The 1,440-nt window shown below is 47.1% G+C and overlaps 1 protein-coding gene across 1 annotated transcript in view; it reads right to left on the reverse strand.

The window, feature by feature from the left end:
* Nucleotides 1-917, reverse strand: part of pde1cb (phosphodiesterase 1C, calmodulin-dependent b) — a 58,760-nt gene extending 57,843 nt beyond the window's left edge. The window contains exon 1 of the mRNA XM_030073638.1: nucleotides 255-917. Coding sequence (XP_029929498.1) covers nucleotides 255-355 — 101 coding nt within the window. The 5' untranslated portion in view covers nucleotides 356-917. The remainder of the gene's footprint in view (nucleotides 1-254) is intronic.
* Nucleotides 918-1,440: the final 523 nt, after the last annotated feature.

Raw genomic sequence — 1,440 nt, forward strand, 5'->3', positions numbered from 1 at the left:
CACGCTTTTTCCTATACACTAAATGGATTTTCTAATATACTGTAAGGGGAGCAACAGACAAATCAATAAACACAAAGAGGCCAAAAGACTATATAAAGTTGTTAATAAATATAAAAGTCAAAAGCACAAAACACCAGCAGGCAAGCACTCCAAGTCATTCACATAGATGCGCACAGCCATACAGACACTCACGCACACACACTTTCCTCCTCACACACACATCTCTTGAAAACAGAGGAAAAGTGGGTACTCACAGTCCTCGCAGCCTGAGCCAAATCTTTTCAATCTGTTCCGGCTGAAGATACTTTAGGGATGTACTCTCAAACTCCTCGATCTCTTTGGTGGGAGACTCCATGGCAGAGGCTCGCGGAGGGCCGGATGTGCCAACAGGAGGTGAAAGAAAAAGTTTAATCCCTCTGAACTGTGAGCAGTCAGGAAGGAGCGACAACGGAGAGAGAGGCTGTTGTGCGGTGGGACGCGGGATGCGACAAAGGTATCCACTCACTCCTTTCACATTTGCACCCTCAGCTGCGACAAACCAGCCATCATCCCTCTGTTTTCCCCCTCTCTCTCTTTCTTTTCCTCCCCCTTTCCTGTTTTGTACCCTACTCCCTTGTGTATGTGTGTGTCAGTGAAACTCAATAGCACCCTGTGCAGTGCGGCGCTCTAGCGGCTGTGACAGTCGTGAAATGGCACAACTGTATCTCTTTCTTCTCTCTCTCTCTCTCTCTCTCTCTCTCTCTCTCTCTCTCTCTCTCTCTCTCTCTTCTCTCTCTCTCTCACTCTCTTTCTCTCTTCTCTGTCTCTCTCACTCGTTCACTCGTCTCCTGTGCGAGTGCAGGGGTCCTGGAGCCATGCCATGCTCTCCCAGCAACAACGGGATGCAGACGGCAGGGCAGCACAAGCGGGGATTAACACTCACTGCCGAGCTCTCCAGAGAAGAGGGAGGGAGGGGGAGGGAGAGAGAAAGGGGGGGGGAAGGAAGGAGGGAAACACTACCAGTCAAAGAGAGGGAGGAGTCTGGTTGATAATGAGAAGGCATGTTTCCATTTCATCCAGTGGACTGGAAGGAGAGAGGGAGGGAAATGAGTGGGGATGGACAGGGATTAGATTGAGATGTTCAGGAGATGATGGGAGGGGAGAATGGAAGACAGGACTGAGGTATGAGTGCATTGGGTTTTGAGTAAATCACTGTGAAAGATAGAGGCCTTTGCTGATGACACACTGCTGTTTATCCATGACTCTTTCTCTCTCTCTTCCTCTTTGTCTCTCTCTCTCAAGTATGGCGGGGCAATAATTTAACATTATCATTTATCATCTTTCAGTAGGATTGTTTTGTGAAGATATAGTGATTTTGAGAAAAAGTGACCCACAATTCTGCTGTCTATACTACTGATGATAAGAAGCAAATTTTATCTAAAAATTTGATTTGAAAATGAT

This window comes from Myripristis murdjan, chromosome 17 (genome assembly GCF_902150065.1).
Source record: "Myripristis murdjan chromosome 17, fMyrMur1.1, whole genome shotgun sequence".
Lineage (NCBI taxonomy): Eukaryota > Metazoa > Chordata > Actinopteri > Holocentriformes > Holocentridae > Myripristis > Myripristis murdjan.